The following is a 25,048-nucleotide window of genomic DNA, read 5'->3' as shown; positions in this document are numbered from 1 at the left end:
AAGGACCATACCTTATATGTTAAAGATTGATATAAAAAAAGGCCCCAAACCCACTAAGAACAATAAAATAGAACTAAGACATAGTAATATTTCATTTTATTTGATACAAAGTTACTTCAAAAATATGATTAATTATATACATTCTTATATGCTGTACATATAGGTACATATACAAAATGTACATAATAGCAACGTCATTCTGTTACATTTGATGGATGGTAGTTAATAACATGAGATAGAACTTCGGTCGTATTTCACACCTGCTTTCATCCTGATCCTATTTACAAGGAACTGATAGACATGAGAGATGAAAAAAGCTAGCAGATCACTTAACTCATACCCCAGCCCACACAGAAGTCTTCTCCACAGTGCATTTTATTAGTGCATTGTTCTAATACAGTTAGGTTTGCAGCACTACCTTTGAGAAGCATTTGGCTGCTAAACTTATCTTCAGATTTTTTTCCCAGCATTCATCCCATTTCTGATTTATTTCCAGAACTCATACCTCATACCTCCTGAGCTGCAGAAATCCTCCTCAAGTCAAGCTAGATTTCTTCAACTTTATGCTTCCGTTTTTTTTTCATCTTGATTCCTTAGTTGCTTGTTTGCCATATATATTAAATTATAGAATAGAATAGAATAGTATAGACTATTTCAGTTGGAAGGGACCTACAATGATTATTGAGTCCAACTGCCTGACCAGATGAGGGCTGACTAAGTTAAAGTATATTATTAAGGACATTGTCCAAATGCCTTTTAAACATGGACAGGCTTGGGGCATTGATCACCTCTCTAGGAAGCCATTGTTTGACCACCCTCTTGGTAAAGAACTCTTTGTTTCAGGAGAAGTACACTCGAGCCCAAATGCTATAATCCAAGTGTTCTCTCCTTCCTGGGCTACCAGTACTCTCTAAATATGGAACCAGTCAGCAAAGAAAAAAAGTATCTTCCCTCCTCATCCCCCTCAGGGTGTGTGACTGCCAGCTGCTCCTTGGACAAGAGGTGTTGGATCTCAAGAGGAACTGCCCAGTTACTGGGATTTTCCTGGTAGTAGTCCCATGAGGAATGCTCTACCTGCCCAGCCGTTAGGCACGAGGTCGTATACCAAAACTGACACACAGAGGGTAGAGGCTGGCAACTCTGCCCTTTACTAGTTGCTTCCAAGAGACTGTCCTCCATTTCCCAGCTGGAGGGATCAGGTGCCCTTATACTATAGACCTGATGTCCAAGGAAGAAGAGTGAGCGCTAGCAGACCAGCAAGGTACCAGCAGCAGAAGGCCTGTGAGAGAAGCCAACCAAACAGGCTCTTCTGGAGGAGTCTTCCCTGAGCTAAAAAGGAACATGGTTTCTTTCGTTGCCTTTCCAAACTTCAGAGGTTAAAAATGAGCTGCTTCTTTTTTTGCAGACATATTGAGAGCTATGGTTTCATTACTCCAAGAATCTTTTATTCTAAAGTTAACAGCATCCTTAAATACTTGTTATATTCTTCTCTGCTCACGTGGCCCTGTTTTTTCTAACCCTGTGCTGGGCATAGTCTTTGCGTCACTAGGAAATTTTTCTGTTTTCTTTTATACCTCTACATCTTTTTGTATTAATATGCAATAGCTTTCTCTGATCGGTAAAGTGGTTTTCCATCAGCTGTCAAGGTGAAAGCAAGGAGATGAAGGTTCCTCTTATACATTATTTTGGTACTACTTTAACAAATGTGTTTTCTAACTAAGGGAACTCTTACATTCTTCAGAACAAGTTTATATTTTTAATTACGGTATAACATGCATATATTTAATAATATCTTAAAGCCAAAGATGTTAATATGCCTTCAATTTTTTTTCTGTGCTGTGGGATTTTAATTTGTCTGAGAAAATGGTTCTCAGGCTTCTTTTCTGCTTGCAGCATCTCTGTCCACTGTTGCTAGACCCATTTAGATATTATTTCTGTTTATTTTTCTTATTTTATACTAATCCTTAATCTCCATTGAGAATCTGAACTGGTATGAGATACCTCGTGTTATTCTTTGTCTGAATTCCTGAGATCTTGTCCAGAACCCTGGCTGGGAGAGGGCGCTGGTGAACTTCTGTCGGGATGAGGCTCCACTTCAGAAGATTTGAGTTTGAAACACTCCTGCTGACCTTGTGCGGTGGGAGGTGGAGGAAGCAGACGGCTGTCGCTTTGCTGAATTTGTGCATTAGCGGCTGGTGAATCATCATCCTGCTGGTCTTGTGTGCTGGGAGGAACAGCAGAAGAGATGATGCCCTGAGGAGCAGCTGCTGAACCACTGCTAAGAGAATTTATAACCAAACTTAAGATACTAACATTAAACATGCAATTAGTACTGTTTTCAGTTTCCGAGCAGTGGAGTTTGTTTATTAGCTAGTTAACTGGTTTTCTTCATTGACACATTCCCCTTTTCCTTGTTTCACCTCAGCCATATGAAACTGAAATGGTGACTCTTCTGTCTCATTAGATCTGACTCCGACTTTCTTCTCTTGAAACCTAACCATATTCTAGGGAAAGGCAGAGGAGGTGGGCAAGGAAGGGGGGCAGCAAGGGAGATCAAAACTGCAGTATCACCAGTTTTAAAAGTAGTAAGTTGTGTGAGTTGTTACTAAGGTAATAACCCTACACAACAGGATTTTCTCTTGAGCCCTCTCTGTACATCATTGCTGGGAGATGAACTGGGAAGGAGCTGTGAGGTTGTGAGCACTTTTAAATTGTCCTGGTTTTCTGTAACTCAGAAAACCTGTGTTATCTGAGTTAAAGAAATCACTACCATTGTCTCGAGAATGATTATTCACACGGTGCATAAATGCTTTTACAGTGAGGAAATTCTGAAAATTCTAAAATGAATGAATTATACATGCAATCTAATAAGCATCCTTTCAAGAGAGATGATACAGGCAATATTTGCATTGGTTTCAATAGATATTAGGCTGGATTTTACATAAGCACTTATCAGTAAAAGACATTTGTCAGATATCAAGTTTAAATTGGAAAGCCTATAGGCAGTATTAAAAAACAACTCAGAATTGTTATAGTGTCAGCTCGAGATCCTCCCCTCAAGGCTGTCTCTGTACAGCATGACAAGACTCAGGAATGAGCAAAATTTATGGATTCTTCTGGTGAAGATAAAGATTTAAAATATAAAATACTTAAGATTTAATACTTTCAAAGACTACAGTCTGTGTTTCTGTGCTGTTATTTTTACCACCTGTGTCAAGGACAAGGGAAAATCCTACAGTGAATCAATGCACACTGTGTATTACAGATACAGAGGACTCTTGTTTTATGAAACTTTCTCATCTCTAAGAGAAGAGCATAAACAGTAAACTGCATTTTAGCCAGGGTGGTGCATTTGTTCATTGTTTCCAGATGTGAAAACCTGTGTACGTGGATTCTTCCAACAGATATTATCTGAGTATTTCTCAAGTAGGAATTCATAGTCTACTGGTGGTTCAGGAGTACTTTCAAGTAGCTTGGAGAGGAATTTTAGCAGCAAAGCACTGCTACTTTTCACACAATTTTGTTGTAACGTAGTAAAATATCTTTGGGTGTTTTAGGTTTTTTTTAAGGTTATGAAGTGTCTTACAGTTACAAATACAGATTTTAAAACATGCACGAGATAAATAAACTAGTAAGAAGTTAAATATTCAGTAGGGAAAATCTAAGTAAGGACAAATCTATTCTCCCTATCTCACTGATTTTAATTTCTTCTCCTGTTCCTTGTTAATCTCTTCTCCTGTTCCTGAGGAGGGGCTGAGAGAGCTTCAAGAAGACTCACAAGGAGCCTATCTATGTGTATTAATATCTGATGGGAGAGTATAAAGAAGATGGAGCCTTTTCTCAGTGGTGCTGAGTGGCAGCACCAGAGGCACTGGGCAGAAACTGAAGCACAGGAGGTGCCACCTGAATGTCAGGAAATACCACTTTTTCACTGTGACTGAACACTGGCATGGGTTGCCCAGGGAGGTGTGGAGTCTCCATTCTTGGAGATACTCGACTGAACTGTACATGGCTCTGAGCAACCTGGTCTAGGTGATCTCCAGAGCTCCCAACCTCAGCTGTTCTGTGATATGTATGTTTGGTATATGCAGAAACAGTGCTACACAAATATCTGACTTTACTGACAACTGAAATGAGTTCAGCAATTTTACACTAGTCTCGTTCACAAGGTAAGAATGCCCATAATAAGCAAGATGGTATTTAATAATTTCTCTGCCCCAATAATTTAGACTCTGCTGAGAGTAAAAGATTGATAATTTAATTCTCCAACAGTACTTGTATCAGTAGGTACAAATGAGGTGTGATTTTCCCTGGGGGTTAACTGAGGCACAACAGGTGACATGAAAATCAAATTGACTGGTCCCTGGAGAGCCTACAGAGAAGAATAAGAAAAGTAAATAATGCCAAATCTAAAACAGACATATCAATCAGAGTAACTCCAAGTGTTTTACTTCTGTATTCTCTTCCTGTACTTTAATAGCCTTCTGCTGCTTTGTCTAGAAGGATTGATTTTTGTACTGTAATGTTATGCTGGACTGCTTCTGTATTATAATATACATTTGTACAAGCTTACAAAAATATTTAGCTGCGTGGCAATGCATCTATGAACAGGCATCTTCATGGTAGTTTTAAGATTTCTTTTAGATTTTGTTACCACAGGGTAATATATGGAAATACACATTGCAGGCTACAATTTAAGACTTACCAAAAGCTCTGCTTCTGAAAAGCACCTGAGTTAAGATCTTTGCTTAAAATTGGCTTCTTGGTGCAATTGTTCAGTTTTTGTCCCATCATTCGCCTAATTAAAGCATCATCTGTGTTTGGAAACAACTGTTTTGTGATTCCTGCAAAATAAAGAGATTATATATATAGGAGGCTTCCAAATCAGGGAAACCACAGATGTCTGATCTAAAATGCATTTATTGCATCTTTGAAATTTCCAGCTACTTTAGCTTCAGCTCTAGTTACTTTGCTGTCTTTATACATTGCCTCCTAGATGTTGCATGTGCCAGCTTTTGCTTTTCTCTGTGCCTTCCATATTGCTGTGCCGGCTCTTGGCAAACGCAGAGGGAACTCCAGGGCCACAACAGCTTCCTGCAGTGAGCAATTTGTGTCACTTTTCTGATCTTGATGAGAGAGTCCTTTTCCTATCCTCGTCAGTCCTCATGCAGCTGAATCTTACAGTTTTTGTTCATTAATTTTCATTTGCAGGTGATATCTCCTGCAAACATGTCCCTTCTGTTCTGCCTGGCTAACTTTTTTTGAATGCAAAAAGCCTAACAGGAGAAAACATCAGGAATGCATCTCATGCTCTCCTCCACCATCTTCCCTTCCCTTCATTTTTCCTGTCTTTCATTTCATTTTCCACCTTCTTTAAATAATCTGATCTACTAAGTCAGCTTCTACAGTCCTAGAACTCCCAGGCTTCTGTCTTATTTTTTTTCTCCTTTTGCATAACATTGATGCTTTTCTATGTGAATTCAGGAATGTTCTCATTTCCCTTAACAAACTTATTTGACCTCCCTATAGGCTCCCCTTTTGTCAGTCAATTCTCCACAGCATGCTGTATTTGATGTCCTGATTATCTTCTCTGCTTCCCTTTTCTGTTTTGCCTAGGCCCTTCCCCAGAATACACCTTTAAAAAAGTCACTGGGAGCTCTTAGAATCAGAGAATCATTTAGGTTGGAAAAGACCATTAAGATCATTGAGTTCAACTGTTCTTCTCACCCATGAGATCATATTATTTTTTTGCATACATCATTCTGAAATCATCTCGTCTTACCACCTCTGAATATATTTTCACCACCTTACACACTCTTTCCTTTCCTCTTTCTTGATTTTGGGCCTTTTTCTCTAGCTAGGTTCTTAAGGAAAAAGGTTTTCTGCAACTGATACCTTCTGAAACTCCTAGCCAATTTCAGCAAAACTGGACCAAGGTACAGGAACTGGAGCAACACTGGGAAGGGAACCAAGAGAACTGTGGAAGTCCAACGGAATGGCAACGAATGATGGATTCTGGTACAGCAATTTAGGCTATGTTGTTCAAATATTAAGCTACAGGTGTGAATCAAATAAAAATCAGGCTTTACGTGCTCACAAAATACTGTTTTCAGGTGGAAGCTTTAAAGGTTCTCTTTCCTATGCACCAAAGGTTTTTTCCTTAAACCTCAGCATAAGACAAATTTTGTTTGCTTCTCTGATTGCTACTCCTGTCTTCTTTACTTACTGTCTCATTTTGCCTCCAGCACTATTTAAAATGTCAGAATTCATAACATCCACTAACTTCTGAATATAGCAGATATTGTTTTAAACTTGATCCAAGCGTGTCCTCGCTTTGCCTTCCCTTATCTGTTAATCGGCATGCTCCAAGCTTGACTGTTGCAAATTAACCTTTTAGAGGCTAAAAAAAATTATATCGCTGTGTTGAGTAGCCACTTAAGTAAAAACTACAAAATTCACACAACAGAAATACTGCTACTTGCCACTTCACTGACAGTATTTGAAACAGATGGGTTATGTGTGTAGCCAAGAAGGGAATACGAAACACGTTGCACATCACCTGAGTACACCAGCTGTTAAGCATTACAGCCCCTCCCTCAGACAAAGTCCTCTGTCACATCCAGTAATGTTAACAAGTCATCACCTATGATTTCCTGAACTTCATTCTGATTCATAGCTGGTTTCGCGGCTTTATCCTTTGAGGAGGAGGACTTTGCACCTGTCAGGCTGTGTGTAGCCATGTATTCATGTGTATAAAGTGCTTGCATCAAGTCATTTATAAACTTCTGAGGTTTGCTCTTGTTACAAAGCGCAATCTGCCACTTTTCGATCTTGAACTGGAAAAGAAAATAGGTCACAGATGTAACTATTGCAGTTCTCTTGAAATATTAGACAGCATTACTTCTGAAATATATTTTTTACAATTTTCTTTTTTTCAAAACTACAGTTTCAAAAGTAATCTCCGCAGACTGTGTGCTTGAGATTGACGCTCAATTTGCATAACATTTAACATTTACAACTATACACATAGGTTGATTTTTTTTCAGAAGCATGTGTGGGCCAGACTCAGGATCCCTGTTCATCCCAGCAAACGCGTCACCAAGTGATTCTCATTACTCATTAGTGGAGACAGGACATGTTCAGACATAGCTAAATCCTTCTGCTTGCACTCCATGCAGGCTGGCCGGGGTCCAGTTCTGGCCTGGAATATGTACAGCCTGGGGAGAATGGCACTACGCCCAAGCTAATATTCCTGCCTTCGAGCAGACGTGCCTTAACAACTGTGACATCCGGAGAGTGACTTGTACACACAGCACTTGTGCAGTCTAAATACTTGATTTCTCCTAAACAGACAATTTTAAGCTACCTCTCTTAACTAACTACATTGCTTAGAAAATCAATTCTTTTCGTTTCATAGAATCATAGAATGGTTTGGGTTGGAAGGGACCTTAAAGCCCATCCAGCTCCAATCCCCCTGCCATGGGCAGAGACACCTCCCACCAGAACAGGTTGCCCAAGGCCCCATCCAGCCTGGCCTTGAACATCTCCAGGGATGGGGCATCCACAGCTTCCATGGGCAATCTGTGCCAGTGTCTCACTACCCTCACTGTGAAGAATTTCTTCTTCATGTCTAATCTAACTCTTCCCCCTTCCAATTTAAAGCCATTACCCCTCATTCTATCACTGCATGCCCTTAAGTCCCTCTCCAGCTTTCCTGTAGTCCCCTTCAGGTACTGGAACACTGCTCTAAGGTCTCTCCCTGGAGCCTTCTCTTCTTTGGAGATGTTAGGTCAAATTTTGTGTATTGCAATATTCAGTCAAAACATTATACTGTGATAATTCATAATAAATTCCTTTGGTTTTGGGGACTGCGTGACTATATGTGAAAAAGATTTCCACCAACTGGTCTGACTCAGTGTACAAGACTGTTTATGTAAACTGTAAATGCAGAAGCTGGAATTATTCTTTTGGTTGAGGCTTCACATTTTTCATATACAGACTGTGTGCCTGAGATTTCTCAGCTATGTTCTGGTATAATTACAGAGAATAACAGAACATCTTTATTCAGTGTCTATGTATATATGTATTTCTACTTAACTGCTGGCCAGTCTCTGGAGCAAGAGCAGAAATGTATCATCCTCTATTTACTTATTATTATTTACAGGCTGCTGGTATTTGTCTTAGATTATTTCTGTAATGGTACGATTCCATTTTAGCATCCAAAACATTAGGTTGGAAGTTATCCCAGGCTCTCACAATTTTCTTCATGCATGGTCATTCTGCCCTTAGTTGCAGGTATGCAAAGCCACTGAAATTGAAGCGAGTTTGGGTGTGTACCAGCACAATCAATTAAGTTTAGTGTTTCTCATGAAAAAGCCTTCTGCACAAAAGAATCTCATTAGTTATGTCATCAATTGAATGACGATAAAATGATTTTTACTGATGCTTATTTTTTATATTTGTTATACTCTAACAGTAAAGTGTGTACTGTATCAAGCTTTATTTTTTATGCCCGAAATTGCCTTTTTACTGACCTGTTTTTCGTTCTGTTGCTCCTCATCTTCCACATTCAGAGTTATTGGTGAGTTGGAGTTACTATGCATAGCTGCATATGAATCTGCTAATGAGTTGTTAGATGCTTTCCATACAGCATGTGAATGCAGACTGGACGTCGATGATGTCACCCCCCCTTTGAGCAGTGCTTCAGCCATCCCTACCAGTTCCTCAAACTGGGTGACTGCCTGTGGCAACACTGAAATCAAACGGAAAGTGATGGGTGAAAGTAATTGAAGCTTTCAGACTCTATTTACATAAGGATTTTTGGTTTTGCCATTGGATTCCCGTCATACTGCAAAAGAATCAAGGTAGTCAGCAAAGATGCTTTAACATTCTATTTTCTTATTCTCTCAAAGCTTTCCCTGCCATTCTGCTGTCCTCACCCATGAAGATATGGCCTCTGTTTTTAGAGTAGGATAGATCAATTCTCTACAAGGCAAAGAGGAACCATTAGTTTATGCCTATCATGGCACTAAGCTGGCTGTTTCTCTTTTTGCTATCTCAAAATCTCTCCAAGTCCATACGTAATGAATATGGCCTAAGTAATGTTATACTTGATATTTCTTTCTTCAAAGAACTTACACAGACTTTTTTCCTCCTCTTTTTTTTAATCTATAGAGAATATCTTTTAAAGGTCCCCTTCTCTAAGTAATATTAATTTTCAAATATAAACTCTTATAGAGTCCATTAAGAAGAATCAGTTCAGCAGAGTGAAAAGGATGCAAGGGATGATGGATCAGCAGGACACAGTATCACTAAATGAGAGAAAATACTGTAGAAGACTAATACAAGTGCTTAAGATATAAGGCAAATGGACCTAAACGTGTAAGAAAAGTTGTCAGAGACTAACAAAATGTTTAAAAATAATATCAAAAAAGGTGAAGATGAACGATTCAAGCCAAGATGAATAACATGGAATGGAATGAGATGGGCAATGGAAACTGATAAGCACTTGAAAAATCATATGACAGTAAAAAAAGATACTAGGCTGTCTAGTGATGGTAGGAGGTAGCTGGCAAAGGAAGGAGCAAATCCCCTTTAAACCTTATTCCTTCACTAATGTTTTGAAATTTGGATTCAGTCTTGGCTGCCTCAGAGTAAGGGACCAGGGCAAGTAAGAGTGGCTTCAGAGATGATCGTTAAATGATGAAGGAGTCATTTATGAAAGAACAAAATGGTTCACCTCTGGGAAAGGACTAAACGGGTTGCACCTGCAACTAACTCAGATTATCAATAATGAGAAATTACCAAAGCAATTAGAAATGAAATCATGCTATAATAAATACAATTTCAGTAGGTCAAGAAAGAATACTAATAAATAAGGTTGGTTGGACTGGTCAGTGGAGTATTTGAGCTTAGCTGATGGTTATACACTGCATATAGAAAGGTTCTCTTGGGAACAACTGACAGGATTTAGACAGATTTTTCCATTTCTAACTCCAGGATTGCATGGCCTCTGTGTAAGGAAATTTTTTCTAAGTGGTGCTGGAATTACACGCTGCCATGTATCAAAGACTTCGATGCTTCGATGATAACGATAATGCTTGATCGTGTCAGGTGTTTGAGCACCCATAATTCCCATCCAAATGGCCTCTTATAAATCAAGCTTTTCTTGACCTTCGGGCTTTCCTCTTCATCAAAATATTTCCCCTGACTTTACCTTGAAGCATCACCAGGGACTGCCTTAGGCGGCAGTTTTCTCTCATGGTATCTGTCAGCTTCCTCTTGAGACTTTTTATTTTGGCACACAGTTCTACCTTGGATAGTTGAAATAAAGGCTCTTCGTCATCACTACTACTTTCAGTGTACAGAAAGTTGCTTCCTGAGTATGGTTCTCTCTGAAAAAAGTAAGATGTGGTATTCAGAGCGACTACAACATAAAATTAAATCATTAAATCTAACATTAAAATATCTGGCTAAATCAGAATATTCTCTTTGTATGCAGAATGTCAAAATAGACTTGGTGCATTTTAATAATAACTACTCCTGAACATATGAATAGGAATTACCATTCCTATTAAAAGCCAGAACAAAGTGTCAGGGTAATACGTAGCCATTAGGTACTGCTCTCCCTGTTGTCCATTCACCAGTTTTCTAAGGTAGTGTATTTTAGAACAGTTAAATTCACTAAAACATTAGTTTTATGCCTCCCCAGCAAATACATTTCAGCTTGTTTTTACTTGATACATTAGAATCACTGATGCTTACCTGTTTGCTAATTAAAGACGTTCCAAGTTGACTCAGGATGTTGGCAGGAGCAGATGCCTGCAATGACTTCTTTCTTTTTATATGCTTCATCATTTTCCCCTGCAAACAAGAGCATAGTAGTGCCTTTACATTCCTATAGCCTTTCATTACAGTACCTCATAGTATACACAAACTTTTATTCACAGTGCATTTGGTATTCTTGGTTAGCATTTTTTAAAACGTGTTTGTAAATTTTTTTAAAGATTTGTTTTCCTTCTCTATTTTTTGTCACAGCAAATCTCAGCACAATGCAAAGCTCAGAAAACCCGGTCCCCTCCTTTCCTCATGCAGTGACCAGATTTCTGTCTTTCAGATTTCTGTCTTATGGGAGAAAATGTAATGGAGCTACAGAGCATCCAAATCTCGAATAACACTTCTCTCTTTAACTAGCAAAGGATAAAATCTGTTGGCCTAACTAATTATTCTGACAGGTTATTGTGCTGTGGTACTGAAGACTGCTGGTGTTCCTATCTTTACTATACATGTTTTGGGTATTATATTGTGGAGAATCAATAGTTATGGTCTATTTCTTATGGCACTGGAAAAGGTTGCCCAGGAAAGTCGTGGCTGCTCCATCCCTGGAGGTGTTCAAGGCCAGGTTGGATGGGGCCTTGGGCAGCCTGATCCAGTGGGATGTCCCTGCCCGTGGTAGGGGGTTGGAACTGGATGGGCTTTAAGGTCCCTTCCAACCCAAACTATTCTATGATTCTATTTCATTCCATCATGGGCCTACCGGTATTACTATCAGGCACATAAAGATAGAAACTCACCTGTTGCTTATCCAGGTCACTGTCTTCACTCTCTGAGAATATCATTTCTATCCTCTTCCTCTTGCCTTTTCCAAGGACTTGTATTTTTGTAATTTCATCCGCTTGTAATATCTTTTGCATAATTTCCACCAGCTCTTGGGGGTCATCTGAAGTGATGGAAACAAAATGGCCAAAGCACAGAAAATGAGGTAGGAATACCTTACAACTAGATTAAAATTTCATATCAGACAAAGGCTCTGCAACTGCACTCACCACTCATGTACACAACTTTCACCAGGTGCTTTTCCGTCTTTCTTTCTCCCACAGGCCAGTTTACTAGAACGTGCTCATTTGGTTTCAGAAGCCTTTCTAGCTCATTGTCATCACTGGGAAGGTCCTGTATCCATGAAGTCTCTCCAATTTGCAGCGAATTATCATTTACAAAATCGAACAGTGTGAATTTTTTCATTGTTAAGTGGCTTTCCTGTCACACAGACACAGCCTATAGAACATCATAGGAAAAATAGCCGTTACTCTGTCATGCCACAGGGATGTTACAAGAAAACCTGAAAAAGCCCCTGGATTGTGGTAATTCCCTGGTATGGAAATATCTTGGTTAAAGAAACATGACAAGCAGCATGTTCTATCTCCCTTGAATGATGGGAAACGGTCTGCTCAATACACCAATTGCCTTCAAACCCATGCACTAACAGCTTTTACTTACAGAGACCTTGCTTCCATATTACAGCCATGCTACTGCTCCCATATTACTATTTATTATGACCACGTTTTACCCAACAAAGGTTTTCAGCACATCAAGGAGCTCTGAGCCTCTGACTAAAAGACAGGTGTGACAAAAACTTTCCCTAAAGTAAGGGCAAGCACTAGCTCTACATGCTGTTAGAAGGGATATATGACTTCCAGGGCTGTATTAATCATGTCACAGGCAGGAAGATGTACAGTTGCAGCCACAAAAAAACCAACCCAGAACAATGCAGGACAACTGACTGGATGAGGTGTGACACATTCTGGCAGTGGAAAACTTGATGAACAAAAGAAATGACAGGCGGAGGACTGGAAGAGAGCAGGGTTGCTTCATGAAGAGTTCAAGAACCCAGACCCAAATATACAGCTAAATCCTTTGCTTACATAAGACAATATTTTTAAAGCAGAAGACCATTTCTCTGCTTTAAAACACTGTTCTATGTTTAAAGCAACGGTCTACGCTGGGAGGAATGATCAAGTCATACTCTGTTCTTTATTTTTCAAGTGAAGCTGATATGCCTTGCACAAAAGTATGGAATGTAACATACGTTATGAAACTCTACTAGACATTTAACGGGCTCATTTAAGTGTTTCCATCATACTAAAAGAAGATATTTTCCACGTTTAAATTATTAAATCAGATAAAAACAATAAATACAAAATCTAATTTTATCAAACCTTGATCTTCTTTCCAACAAACGTATAGTTTAGCCTGTCAAGTTCACAGAGGCAAAATACTTCTACAGAACTGTAAACTTATGAGTTCCCTGATACGACAGCGTGATTTGGTATTTACTTGGCCTCAATCAGTCAGAGGCAAACCTAGTGCTTCACGCAGAGGCTGTCAAAAAGGTAACTCAGAGCTAGGAAAGGAGAATTATGCATGGCTATTATGTCAAAGCCAGAAAATCTGGCTACAGTGCTCTAAGGAACAATGTCAGTTCGTTTGCAGAAGCCCAGCTCACCACTATTCACCACGTTCATGCTATGCCTCAGCAGAGCAGGCTTTTCACACAGGGGGAACTTGTTAATTTGTGAATGACAGCTGTGCTCTTGTCAACGTGGTTACTGATACAATGCAAGAAGTCACCATTTAAAAAGAGTATTAAATCATGCTTTATGCAGAGTGTTCTGTCATAGCAATAGAATTGTTACACACTGCCCTGCTGAAGAAAGGAGACTGTGTTTGCAAGAATTCACATTAATTTTCTTTAAGGAGAGTTAGAAAGATAGAGAAGCATCCATCCCATGTAAATTCTGGAGAGGAGGCAGCCTGAGGAGGCCTAATTCTGCCACCAATCCATGCTGAGTGGATCCTCATACCACAGGCAGGGATCATTCAAATGAACAAACATATAGACAAAGCAGAACCCAAAGGAAGAATAGTTTTATCTCACCCAAAGGTGAGGTATGAAAAGGCATATTTGTTCAAATAACAATATACCAGGTTTAAAACAGCCAGTGTATGCAATCACATTGGCTATCAGTATTCTTCCTTCTTTTTCAAGATAAGTATATACCCCAGTCGACTTAACATTTCTCATCTGGCCTGAAGATGCTAACTTCTGCCTCTGATCAACCCTGCACAGGAATCCCCATCGCCCATTTCTCCGATTCTTAAACGAAGTACTTTGAGCTGTCCCCTCCTTGGCCCTTGGCAGTTTAGAGCTACTTCATCGCCCTCCTAAAAGCCCACAGAAGGTCAAGAGAATTGCAGCAAAGATAGAACTGCCAGTGCGCTAAGATTAGCAGCTGATTGACTGGCTTCTATAGTTTTCTTAATGTTCCCCTGTAGTCCTCTAACAGCTTGTATGTTGTCTCTCATTTCATATTGAGACAAATATTCTCTGAGCCATGGGATGTGCTCATGGTTTGGCGCTTGTACACGGTTAACATCCAGCCTGGGATTTCCAGGGGTGCCCTGAATACACGGGCTGTTCACAGCACGGGGGGGAAGTGAGAATCCCCCGTCCCAGCACCGGGGCTATTCACATACACGCCGTGCTGACCGAGCACATCAGTACTAAGTCCAACAGCTTTTGGAAGGTATCAGACTTGCATACATATTATACAGCTTAATGAAGTCAATGGACACGTGGGCTTCTGGATATTCAGAGCCCACAACAGCAGCCTGGTGCCACTGATAGCCTGTGTGAAGCACAAGGGCAGCAAAATCCCTCTCAGTCTTCACACTAGACAAGCATCTGGATCCATGAAAACCCATCCGGTCACTCAGAGCGAAGGACAATTATTACTATGGTCACGACAGGACTTGAAGCTCAGCAATTTGTCTACAATATCTACAAAGCTCTTCTGAGCTCTGGAGATTCTTGCCTGTAGTGGGAGGGTGTAGTAGTAAACAGCTAAACTCATTTCACCAAGAGTATTAACAGTTGCCAAGTTAAAATATAAGCTACATGGGATGCCGAGAGAAATAAGGAATGGATTTTGCAATAGTCATGGAGGGATGGGGCTGATCCACTCCTTCATCTCCCAGCAGGAGTCCAAAAGCCTCACAGCAGCTTTCCGAGGCTTGTGCTCAGTCCTGTTGCTCCTGCCGCTTTTGAAGAGACTAAGGCAGGGACACAGTTGCAGGGGAGCAAGAGCAACTGGCCAGGTTTTCTTTCCTCTGCTGGGCATCAGCTCAACTGCTAGCATTACAGATAATATGATGTAATTATTACATTGTTAAATAAAAGGAATAGAGCACAATAGTTCATTAACTGTTAGCATTTTCCTGTTGTGAGCCTATGGCTTCAGCTGCTTCAGCAGACATTGATCAAACTATGTTTGATTAATGTATTTCCATAGAATTTATTGTGACAATCCATGGATCCTGGGGATAATGCCTAACTGTCTGCTGGCATCATCTCTAGCCAGTGATTAAAGCGAATGGAAAGGTAGAACAAAATGTCTCTAATGAGGAAAAGGAACAGTAAAATACTTCGCTTGTTGGAACAGAAATCCTACAGTGTTTTCTTACCCTTTTCTCCCACTGGAGTCAATGTGAACCTTGTCTGAGTCAGGACTGTTGCAGATGCCTCCTTCTGAAATGCTTTATTTGCCAAAACAGATCAAGGGCAAAATATACTGTATCATCAGGAAAAAAATATATCTTGGGGAGTGGGATTAATCTTACCAAGCTTTTACTGCCTTAAAATTGAAAGGTTGTCTAGCCATGTTTGGCTCAGTCACCACAGAGAAGTGAATCATTTCACTCTGAGATGTACCTAAAAGAGAGCAGATGACTTACTGTCTGAGAGCGCCTGTTTCTCTCCAAAAACTGCTCAGTGACTACACACAGGGGTAGGTATGCCTCCTTATAGACGCTGGCTTGGTCCTACCCATCATATATTAGCTGTTTCTATTCTTGCATAGATTTTGAATAGTAAGATAGATTCTAGTAGACCTTCTGCTGGAGGGAGCCAAAAGGATGAAGTCTGCTGTCTATTGAAGTGTATCTGGTTCTCTGTTTTAAAATCCTTCTAACACCATTCTGCACGTCACCAAGTAAGATTTCTGACACTGAGTGCTTTGTTCAGTGGTTTCACTGGAAGATACATAATTGTTCACAGACATTTCCCTGTGTGCAGCTACTAACCACAGAGACAGAATTACATGACCTTTGAAAGCTTTGCAAGTTACTTAATTCTGCTGTATTCTCCATTTGAAAACACTAGCTACTTCTTCGAGAAGTACAGAAGTGCAAATTTATGATTTATCACTGTTCTAATATAGAAATTCATCTTACACTTTTTCTAAAACCAGGTCATTTGTTGAACGTGAAAAAAAAAGAGGAAGGAGCCATTTAATCTTAAAGCTCTGCAAAAGAAACATTAATTGGACTCTTTTAATTTTCACAGACATGTTAACACCTCACATTCTGCACAGATGCTACAGATTTGCACACAGAGTATTGTTACTAAGCAACCCAAAAAGCCAGACCAACTCAAGAAAATAAACACAAAATCATTTAAAGACATATCTCACCCTTTGACTGACATAGTCTGTTCCATTCAGCTGGAGAGGTGGCATATGGCATGCCAAGATCATTATTCCTCTTCCCTCTCAGTAAATGCGGTGTAAAGTCTTACAAATTTACAACATGAGGTTGTAGGCCCACTCAGCCGGTCTGAATCTGCCATGGCTTAAAACAGGGCTTTGCACTGATTTCAGCAAAACAAGAAACTGTACCGCAACTGTACAACCCATCTATAATAAAGTACTAACATTTTACATTGCTTATCCTCTAAGTTCAGCCCTCGATAATCCCAGTTTTCCTTGGAAAAACAAACAAAAAACCAAAAGAACAACTTTTACTGGGCTAGAAATTTGTCTGCCTCACTCAAAACCATTTATTTCGAACTCAGCATAAACAACAGTAGCCACAGATTTTTTTTTGTGTAACTTAGACTGTGGCATTTTACATTGAACTTGTCAGGACATAAAATATAACGTGGGTATAAAACTCTTGGGCTGCACTGACATCTCAGAATTCTGGGTTCTCTGTAGCAACGGCATTATGGAAAAGATGACCTTGTTTACATACGATATATGCCCTGTTGTAGGTTCTAATCTTATTCTGCTGAAAGCAGTGTAGGATTTACTAATGATTTCGGTGAAATTAGGCACCGTTGGAAGAATGCTGAAGTGTTGTTACTGCTCAAAAGATTTACAGTGTGAAAGCCTAGTCATTTTATGGGAAAATATGACTTAAAAGCACAAATCTGCTGCTCTCAGCTGAGAAACAGAGAGCACAGATTTTCCAGAATCATCTATATAGTTGTATTCCAAATTCAGCTGGAAATCTGGGGGAGCATGTTCTATCAGAACATTACTGCAACTTTCAAGACTATAAATGCACAGAAATGATCCCACTTGTCTTCTACAGGGAGGATAAAACTACATAATTCATATTACTGATATCCAGTAGCTCTCTTAGTGACTGTATGTCACTGTCGTGGCACGGCCAGCTATGGAATCATTCAAGATACTTCTCTAAGAAGTGATCCTACTCATGGTAAAGCAAAATCTTCTGCCCTTATTTATGCAGATTGTCCCGTTGACTTCAAAGCCTCATCAGCATTTGCAATCCAGAGGATTGCACACAGAATTTGGCCCTTACCTTGTGCCACATGCTGGCCCATGGAAATCATCCAGTCATTACTACGTTTCAGAGTAGTGTCCTCCAGAGGGCACTTCAACCAAAAGTTCTATAAAACAACATTAATACCTAAAAGTGCCAAAACCCTTCCTGGGCCTGTGGCTTAAAAGTATGAACTTGAAGAAGTTTATTGGAAATCCTCTGACTTTTGCATGAAATCATTACTTTTATTTGTAATACTGAGGGATAGCAAAGCAATAATAACCAATTTACTAAGTAGATATATTTAATATGTCTAGAAGTACAAAACTTCTGTTCTAATTCATAATTATTCCACTAAGAGTGAAACATGGTGTTAATTTTAATACATTTCAAGACCGCAACCTCTTATCATTATTGGGCTTTCAGGACAGGATTCAGTTCTAGATTAAGATGCTCACATTTAGCTGTCACGGGTGCACAAGCTATCCAAGTTATCATTGCAATCACTTGAGATCTAAGGATGAATTTGCCTAAATATAAGTGCCTAGTGCCAGTGTCCTACGGCACTCTGCTTGGCCATCAGCTGCTACCTCAGAAGTGCAGATCTCCCACAGGTCTCTTACCACAGCTGCCACCGCTCTGGAGATGTCTCAGCCTTAAGCACCTCCAATACTCAAAAGATTCAAGCCCCTGTTGAATACAATTAAAGCTCCTGGAAAGCAGTTCAGCTTATTTTATACGCTCTAGGGCTCAGTTCAGCTGACTGAGTTGCCTGGTGCAATCTTAGATATCATAAATCACTACTCCTGTCCTCCAACTGCCTCTTCTGACAGGCACGTATCTCACACAGGGTCTAGACCCTCTTCCAGGCTGATGAGGGTTACTAGCTCTTGGCATTTCCAATGACATTAAACACATAAATATAGGGAAATGAATTGTTCTCTAGGCCCCAGTGACCAAGCCGAGTTTAAATGGGAGTTTGGTTACCTCACATACCTATAAACCATGTACCATTTATTTATCTGTATCTTAATCCCACACTCAGTTAAAGATTCCCATAAAGATAACAAGATGCCAAGTAACAAAATACAGGATGCTATCTTAATTCTACATCACGGATTAGTATCTTAATTAAATAGCTATTTCACAGCTGACAGATGGAAATCTCATATCCACTTAGATTTGCTTGTTCACAAATGTCATGCCTAACAAACTGTATTAATATACAAACCAATAAAGATCAGTTTATTTACTAAAATGGATGAGATACCTACGGAATTTGAACAGTCATATAAAAGCTTTTTTCATACAGGTTAATATATCCAAACTCTTAAAAGCACTAAGTAGCCTGGGAGGAGAAACAAGTCAGCATGGCTCTGTAGAATCCAACGCTAGGCTACATTCATTCTGATCTGGCCTGGCTAATTCAACATAACACGACTTAACAGGTCCCAAATTATGATATCAAAAGACCACTGATGTATTCACTTATTTTGCCTAAAGATGGTTATGAGAAGGCAGAATCATTAGGGAAAATTTGACCACATGAAAATTTGGGCTGAGGTAAAATAACTGTGCAATTGCTTTATGTAACAGCCAAGCACTCGCATACCCTTATCCTAGAAGGCAGACATAGTGCTCATATGCAATGTACTTTCAAATTGGCCTCATCCAAACAAACCCACTGATAACCTGGTGTGAGAGTTTATAAAAGCAGGCTCCTTACTCATTGTATAAGGTGGGATAACCTCTCTTATATTTCCTGACAAGCTGTGCTGTCCCGAAGCATTGCTATCAGCGATATCCTCCTTTCAACTCTAAGAGCACAGAAGTGAAATAGGAGCTACAAAATACCAAGCTTGAGCTCTGGTGAGTATTTAATAATCTAGCAGCATCTTAACCACCTCTACTCATGTGTCTTTACTGGCTGTCATAGGTGAGGGATGACAGATTAGAAGTCATGCTCGGTTAATACTCAAAGCGCCTACTCCTTCAGTCCAAGACTCTTCCTCGATTGCTTTGGGTTTTCAGCATCTTGGTAGGAAGGAAAGAACTTGATGATCTCCAGTTAAAAAAAGTAATCTTCAGTATTATTAAAGGTCATGAGCTGGAACAAGGGACGCGTATTGTCCTCTAACTCCAGGGAATACGAAGAGCGGCTGCGTGCGCTTAGGAGAATTGAAAAAAAAAAGCATCTTCCCTGCAAGGATAGCAACCTCAAACCTTACTAGAGCTATATTTTTCCCTCCTGTAGAATTAAATGTCTTTTTAGTTTATGTAGTTCAACCTAACTTTATAAATTAATATGAGCTGAACAACCAGTCTTGTATATCGGTCTGAAACAATCCTTAAGCAACTTCCAATTATTATACATTTATTACTAATGAAGTGCAATTCCCTCTGGGATGCGAGGCCACATTCAGATTGACAACTGCTACATTAAACACTGCCAAAAATGAATACAGAGCACATTTTAACCAAGGACAAAGGGGCATATCATTGCTGTAATGAAAAAAAGCCATAGGAGCTTTTGCAGTATTTTTTCATCTAGGCTCAAGATCAGCCTCTCTTTCTGTAAAGTCAATTTATGCCCACAGAATTCCTGCCAGCATTTTTCCAGCAACACTGTAAGCTGTGAGTGCACAACTGCATGGCTCATACACTCCGTTCAATTTACATTCAGAGTAATAAACAGAGGGAAGCAAAACATGCAAGTTGTGCAAATTTAAGAACCTGCAAGATAAGGATGATTACCTATATAAAGCAGCTGGAATTTGGCTTTATGTGTTCACCTAAGTCACCTGCAGATGGTAAAATGTTCCGGTCATGGAGGGTTCTAGCCTGCAGTACTGGCATCATAGTTTGGTCTTGGGTAAATGGAAAAATCCGTATGGTTTAGATTCTCATCTCAAAGGTTTTGAAATAATAATACATATTTACCTAATTTCAAGGACATTGTGAGAATTAACTAACGCTTGTGTGCCTTCCAAACATTCAAAGCACTGCACGAGGCAGAAAATATAACAAGTTTTGCAGAACAAAGATTGTCATAACCTTGATGAATTTAGAACATATAATTCCATGTAACAGTTTTTTTTTCTTTTGGAAAGGGGATACCTGTATCAAAGTGGAAACTGTTTTTCTTTCACCTAAGAACGTATTTTACAAGGTTTAATCATCTACCAGGAACTCTCACATTTTCTCATACATCATGTTTAAACTGCTAGAAAGCACTTCAAGGAGAGTATGTAAACCATGAAGTAGAACATTGACGGAAAAAGAATTATTTCACTGAATGAAGTTGATAATACTCAGATACTACGACATTTTCTCTATTGACTCTACTTGCTTCTTTGTTTTTACTGTATTTACTTTGGTTCCTTTTTTGATTAGAAAAAAATCCAAATATTTTGTTAAGAAGTATCAGATGATTCAAGAACCCTTCTAACCCATGAAGTAGTCATTTAAGCACAATATTTCACCTTAATTATAATTTAAGTAGTAGAAACAGAGTCCTCAAAGCATACCAGCAAAAGGAAATGATCTTACCCTTTCACTTACTCTGAAACCATACGATGCATCATCTCCTACGCTTATGTCCACATCACCGGATCTAGCATGTGACCTTTTTCTTTCGGCTCACTGATACAGGGAGTCTTACACTTGCAAAACGAGATCCATAAGGCCTAAATCTATCGGAACAGAGAGGTGCCTTCTCTGAGTTGTTGAGTGCCCTTGAATCCCACGGCCCACATTGGGGGAGGTCAGCAGATCTCTGTAGATGTGGTTTCTCCACTCAAAATACAACCCTATTTTCTTTTAGCAGTTTTTCTTTTCTCCTCCTTTCAGCCTAACCCATGGTACTCAGCTGGGTTTTTTAGCTTCTTTTAGAAAGAGCTGATGAACCTCACATAAATTATGACGGATGATGCACCAGTCCATATATTGCACTGCAATTCTGCATAAAGGGCAAGAGTAAGGAAAGAAAGAATCGTGCTGGGCCAGACTGCCGAGTCAGAACAGGTTATCATGAGAGACTGACTGAAAGAATATTTTAGGTCAACACTGCCTTGTCTCCCTGCAGGTGGGCTGCTGCTGCTACAACACATTCCCTGCTCAGCTCTTCCACGAAACTGGAGAAGTCTGACATAATTTTCATGCTGTTCCCCTCCCTCCCACAACTTGGAAAAACAGATAAAAAGCTGCATTGAAGAGTGACTGCAATCAGAGAAACATCCTCCCCTCTGGTCTGTCCCTTTCCACTGCAAATATTTGCCAGCTGCCGCTTTTCTGTGGAGTCTCTGAAGCAGAACTCTCCTTTTTCATCCCTCTGCCCAAGTACATTGCTTATGTGAAAGGCAGCTTCCAAGCCTCCAGCCGAAAACTTCAGCTATGCACGTGAATTTGCTGCTGCTCTATGTCCTCGTAAGCCCCATCAAGACATCAGCAGGACACTACCTCCCACCTCCTCATATCTGTGCAAAAGAGCCTGCCACATCATGCAGGCTCTGAAGTGGCACCAGTACCGCTTATTTATTTCAGGGTTGAGAGCTGCCTTCTTAGCTTATAAAACCCTTCCAAGCTAGCTTCAGTCTCCAAACAACTTAGATCTCTTTTCCGACCTTCCTTGCCATTCCACACACTCTTGCCATTAGTCTCAAGACTTCATTACCTTCTTTTACTTCCTCTTCTCCGAAACAGCTTCACCTCCAGGACTCTCCTCCTGAGGTCAAATCTCAGCTGAGAGCCAACGGTTTTGATTTGACCTTCTCTCTTCATTCCTTTTCTTTTCTTTGTTTATCATCCTTAAGATTTATGAAAAGTTCCCTGAAAAACATTCTGTAAAGAAGCTTACGCTGAGAATGTTATACGCATAAAACTTCTTTTAATTTCTCTTTACTACTGTTTGGGGAGCTGCGGGAATCTACTCACAAATAGTTTACATATATTTAATGTGAAATAACTTCAGCAAGTTATCCTGCATTCACCGTGGACATAATATTTTAACCACACTACCACACCTCACAGTATTTATCAAACATAGAGCAGTAATGAATATTAAGAAAGCCGTAGCAGCAGTTTGGCATACACGTGAGACAGTTGGCTCAGTAGCCTGGAGCAGTAGCTCTCTGAAAAATTACGCATGTCAGCATTTCTTGGACTAAACTGCATTCTCTTTTGCATTTGAAAAAAAAAATTAAGCAGTTGTCATGAAATTTATTATATCCTTTTGGCAAAATACCACCCTCAAGACACTCCAAGTCTTAAAAGTAAAAAGCTATAAACCTTAAACTAACAAGCTAACGTTAGAGATTAGTCTGTCAAGTGTTTTCTATGCAGCGTTATCCAAGAACAACGTGAAAATAACTGTTGTCTCTCAGTTCTGTCCAATCTACCGTGCAGTCACTGCTGTGCTACATTTCCTCCACCCTCCCTTTCTGAAGCATTAAATCACGGCAGTGTGAAAGGTGTCAAAAAGTTTCCTGCACCTGCAATATACTGCAGTGAAGCACTGCAGCAGGGCAGCACTGCCGGGAGGATCACGCTGATTTGCTTCAAGTTCCATGAAGGTAACATGAACTGTTTGAATAATCTCTAGGTAATCTGCATTAAACCCATTTTACTGCAGTGTACTGCGGTATTAGGAAAGGTTTCAGTATTGCATCACGTGGTGCAACACGACCTTAGAGCATCTGTCAGCTCTTGGGCAGTGAAGGAAAGCTCTAAATCAAAGGCTGCAGCCTAGCAACTTTCCATTTTACAACTTAATACGACAGACTGTTTTGACTCACTGTGTTGTTATATAGTAGGACACGATACAAAATTCCTGCAATAAAATATTATAGACCTAAACCCCAACATTTTTCTTTCCTTTCTTTACTTAGCCCTTTAACCTGGTATCAGGAGAATCTTTCAATGAAAATAGATTTCTCTAGCATTAAGGGTACAGTAAAGAGTTACAATGTTATTAGTTCATTAATAAATGAATTTTTGTATTCCAAGTAATTTCTCCTGTTTATTTTCAAGCTACCACAGGTATGTTTCCCTCCCTCTCTGTCCTTCCAGCTTGCATATTTCACAGTTTAATTTAAATTTGCACATATGCTTTTCTATGCTGTCACATAAAACTCACATTTCAGTGTTATTCCAACATTTACTCAGAGATTTATGTTATTTCCATGAAATTTCAGAAATGTTCCTTAGATTTATGTGCCTGCATCAAAGATGTATGAGTATGAATTTCATCTCAAATTAACCCTAACTTTTCCTCCGGCAACACAGACAAACATAATATTGCAAAATAGTCCCTGGATATGTTTTCTGCATCTGATTTTTTTTTTGTGTGTTTAGTAGGATGAGGGAGTTTAGAACTGAAAATAAAAACTGAACTCTGAAATAGTCTTTGGAAGGGGGCCTACAAGAAAGCTGGGGAGGGACTTTTTCCAAGGGCATGCAGTGATAGGATGAGGGGGAATGGCTTTAAATTGGAAGGAGGAAGAGTTAGACTAGACATGAGGAAGAAATTCTTCACCATGAGGGTGGTGAGGCACTGGCACAGGTTGCCCGGGGAAGTTGTGGATGTCCCCTGACTGGAAGTGTCCAAGGCCAGGTTGGATGGGGCTTTGAGCAGCCTGATCCGGTGGGAGTTGTCCCTGCCCATGGCAGGGGGGTTGGAACTGGATGGGCTTTAAGGTCCCTTCCAACCCAAACCATTCTATGATTCTGTGATCAAAGTAACAGCTACAGAGGCAGTGACAGAGCCAAACTCTTGTCCTTACCCGCGCCAGCACCTGGCACGCGCCGCGACTGTCACGCTACGTGAGATGCAAAGCACGTACAGGAGAGGCAGGGGCTGCAGACAGGCTGCAATTCCCACAGTTCCTGGGGTCTTCGCCTGGAATTGTTTGGGAATGGCTTTCCCTGCACCGGCCACAAAGCTGCTGCATAGGAAACACCTTGGCCAAAGAAAGAAGCACAAGCAGCACACCAGGGTTTTCATTCAAAGAGAAATCAAGGTTTGCTTTCACAGAATCGCTTGGTTGGAAAAGAGCTTTGAGACTGTCGAGCCCAACCGCACCTGTCCGCTACTGAACCCCATCCCTGAGCACCTCATCCACCCGTCTTTTAAACACCTGTAGGGATGGGGACTCCACCACCCCCCCGGGCAGCCTCTGCCAGGGCAAAACAACCCTTTCAGCGAAGACATCTTTCCTAACAGCCAATCTGAGGCTCCCCTGGAGCAACTTGAGGCCATTCCCTCTACATGACAGATTTTTCTTTTTATATTTAAATGACGTATCCCGGAACAAACAAACAAACACACACACACACACGGTACCTCGTAGAATCCATTTTCCGCCTCCCCTTTGCAGCAGCTCCAGCGCGTGATGTCAGCGGCCGCACCGGCCAAGTCCCCGCGGCGCCGGGATGAGCCGCGCGCCCTCCTCGTGGCGGTGACAGCGCCGCCACCTCCTCTCTCCTCCTCCTCGTGGCCTTCTTCGCCCTCCCCCCGCGCCCCGCTCCGCCCTGCCCGCCGCCTGCTGGCCACGTCCCCGCCCATGACCACGCCTACTCGTGGCTGACCACGCCCACTCCGCCTAGACGCCACATACTACTGACCTCGCCCACTAGCGTTTAACCACGC

General features: G+C 40.5%; 1 protein-coding gene across 4 annotated transcripts; it reads right to left on the bottom strand.

The window, feature by feature from the left end:
- Positions 1 to 81: 81 nt before the first annotated feature.
- BEND6 (BEN domain containing 6) lies at positions 82 to 24,887 on the bottom strand. 4 transcript variants are annotated; one of them, XM_054063801.1, is made up of 10 exons: positions 24,743 to 24,887; positions 22,076 to 22,242; positions 11,826 to 12,054; positions 11,574 to 11,719; positions 10,765 to 10,863; positions 10,217 to 10,394; positions 8,535 to 8,752; positions 6,644 to 6,836; positions 4,706 to 4,844; positions 82 to 2,278 (listed from the first exon to the last, which is right to left on the bottom strand). In XM_054063801.1, exons 3-10 carry the CDS (start codon positions 12,019 to 12,021, stop codon positions 2,008 to 2,010), a joined length of 1,440 nt encoding a protein of 479 aa, XP_053919776.1. In that variant the 5' UTR covers positions 12,022 to 12,054; positions 22,076 to 22,242; positions 24,743 to 24,887; the 3' UTR covers positions 82 to 2,007. The 4 variants fall into 4 exon arrangements, with proteins under 4 accessions (XP_053919776.1, XP_053919778.1, XP_053919779.1 ...); XM_054063803.1 differs by having other exon boundaries at positions 82 to 2,275; XM_054063804.1 differs by having other exon boundaries at positions 82 to 2,224.
- Between the last annotated feature and the right edge of the window lie 161 nt (positions 24,888 to 25,048).

The sequence above is a fragment of the Cuculus canorus genome, chromosome 3 (genome assembly GCF_017976375.1).
Source record: "Cuculus canorus isolate bCucCan1 chromosome 3, bCucCan1.pri, whole genome shotgun sequence".
NCBI classification, from domain to species: Eukaryota; Metazoa; Chordata; class Aves; order Cuculiformes; family Cuculidae; genus Cuculus; species Cuculus canorus.
Note: the sequence above shows the minus strand (reverse complement) of the source record. Positions and strands in the feature narration are given on the sequence as shown.